Raw genomic sequence first — 2,580 nt, forward strand, 5'->3', positions numbered from 1 at the left:
CTCGACTACTCTTGAAAAACATTTTTGTTGTCTGCCACCCGCTTAACTCCCGAAATGTTCCGCCACATTGCTAATGCTACTCCTCAAATTGTTTCTTCTTTTTCTCCTTGATTTTTATTGGTGGTTGGTAAACAACTGAAGGAATCAATACCGAATCAATACTCTGGATTACTGTCATAAGGCCCGTTTTAATCACAGAATAGGTTGAACATACCTGAACACCTAATAGGCACACAAGGGAACGCACGCATACTTAACTGTGACCAGAAACAAGTGTGAAAGCAAATATGTCAGTACAGGCATATATGCCTGTACTGACATATAAAAAAATGTAACTATAATTAATTACTAACTGAAACTAAAAAAAAAGCTGATCAGTCTTCTGGGTGGCCTGTGAGGAGCTGTACTTTACCAATAGTACAACCAACAGAAAATTGCAGACATGCAGCTATTAATGGACATCTAACCCTCAATAACAGACATCCTGTCAGGATTTGGGTTTACTTTTGTATTGGGTTTATTGTTTCATGTTTCTTGCGTTCCATGTGTTTAGTTTATTCCCCAGTGTTAATATTTTGTTTTGTTCCTTGTGCATCACTCACTCTCCCTCAGTAGTTCTATTAGTCCGCCTCAACCACCCAACCCTGTCCTGCATTACTAATCAGTCACCTGTTTCCACTCCCTCATTATCCTCAGCCTGTATAACCCGGTCATCTTCCTCACTTACTTGCTGGTTCATTATCACTCCTATGTGCTGTCCGGTTTTTACTTGTGTCCTGCCCCTTGTGTTCATTGCAAAAAAGTGTTTTCAAAGTGGTACTCTTGTTAACAAAACTTATTTCTTCTTCTGCTTTAATTTTAACTTATAAACTTTGCAACAGTAACTTCCTTAATGTCCTACAGCGGTATATTTTATGTCACCAACCAAAGAGGTAACACCGCCCACACAATCACTCACTCTACTTTGGGATTTTGACACAAAAGCTCAAACAAGTCATTAATGTTTTAAAGTCATTAGTGTTTTATGATAATGTTCACCTAAAAGAAAAACATGAAAACTCATTTTTTTGACATTTTATTTAATTTCCTCTTTAAATGACCACCAATTATCAACTGACATCCAACCTTCAATCCTCAGTATCAGACATTTAATCAACTGACACCCTACCCTTAATGACAGATATCTAATCGTCAACTGAAACCAAACCTTCAGTGACAGATCCAACCATTACCTGACATCGAAGCATCTACATGAAACATCGAACAATCAAGTGATATTTGTCTTTCATTTGATATGTCTAAATTTGAGACATTCAACCTTTAATTGACATCTAACCCTTAAAATCAGACATCCAACCATCATCTGACATCCAACCCGCAACCATCAATATCAGACATCCAATCATCAACTGAAACCAAATACTCAGTGACAGATATCCAACCATTACCTGACATCCAACCCTCAATAATAGACATCCCATCATCAACTGACATTCAACACTTATTATCAGACATCAATTAGATGTCATTAAGAGTTGAATGTCAGTTAATGATTACTGACATTCAACTCTTGATGACAGACATCCAACCCCAAACATCAAATATCCAATCATAAACGGACATCCATCTGAAAAAAAACACATGTGGCTCCTATTTACCACAGCTTGATTTAATTTGCTTTGGGTTGTACAGGCAGCCCACCATTCCTCTATCATGCATCATGTCTGTACCTCTTCTCCATTGCGATAGATCAGCAGGTCAAAGGGAATAGCAGCCACCATGTCGATAAGGAACCAGCCTTTGAAATAGTGCACAGCAATACGCACTGGATGGCTCACCACTTCATCATTAGAGTTCACATATGTTGTTCTGAGAGAAAGAGTAAAATAATTAATGTACTGTCACTAATTGTGTCGAATGGTATTTAGTACTTATCGTGAAGATTTGGATATCATTTTTTTATATATAATCAATAGTGAAATCAGACCTACTAAAAACAAACAAACAGAATAAACTGTTCACACCTGAAATTGATGAGAATGTCAATAATGAACATAATATCCACTATGAGGTCCACAACGTTGAGAGGAGAGCAGGAGTAACCACAGCTCTGCTTGGCTACCTCTTCCTGAGAGCAGAGGTGGTGAAGAGAAGAATATAAGAAAGGAGATATGTGAAGAGAATCGAAGAGAGTTATAATTAAAAAATACTAATGATAGAAAGCTTCAATGAAATGGATTAATATTGAGGATTTTAAATTAATTTTCATATCCATGATGCCAAAAAAATAAAAATTTCACCCGAGGATATTCAGTAAGCGCTGACTCTTGGGTCCCATCATACATGGATGTCACTTTGACACAGATCATAAACCTTAACAGTGTTCCTAATAAAGAACTTCATCTATATGTCAGGATTTGGGTTTTTTGGTTTTCAGTTAGTTGCTTTATGTTTCAGTTGGTGTTTATTATTTTCTGTTATCTTGTAGTTTGGTTCGTGTTTCCTTCTGCCTCTTGTCTCATGTGTCTGTGTTTGTTTTCATTTTCATTCCCCCAGCTGAGTCATCTGGTTACCTGTCAC

At 37.1% G+C, this 2,580-nt stretch overlaps 1 protein-coding gene across 1 annotated transcript in view; it reads right to left on the reverse strand.

Moving 5' to 3' along the window:
• The window catches only part of kcnh2b (potassium voltage-gated channel, subfamily H (eag-related), member 2b), a 235,656-nt gene that overhangs the window by 50,683 nt on the left and 182,393 nt on the right, over window positions 1–2,580 (reverse strand). Inside the window, exons 8-9 of the mRNA XM_017433948.3 lie at window positions 2,025–2,128; window positions 1,731–1,869 (exon numbers count right to left, since the gene is read on the reverse strand). Coding sequence (XP_017289437.1) covers window positions 1,731–1,869; window positions 2,025–2,128 — 243 coding nt within the window. The remainder of the gene's footprint in view (window positions 1–1,730; window positions 1,870–2,024; window positions 2,129–2,580) is intronic.

Source organism: Kryptolebias marmoratus, linkage group LG21 (assembly GCF_001649575.2).
Source record: "Kryptolebias marmoratus isolate JLee-2015 linkage group LG21, ASM164957v2, whole genome shotgun sequence".
NCBI lineage: Eukaryota > Metazoa > Chordata > Actinopteri > Cyprinodontiformes > Rivulidae > Kryptolebias > Kryptolebias marmoratus.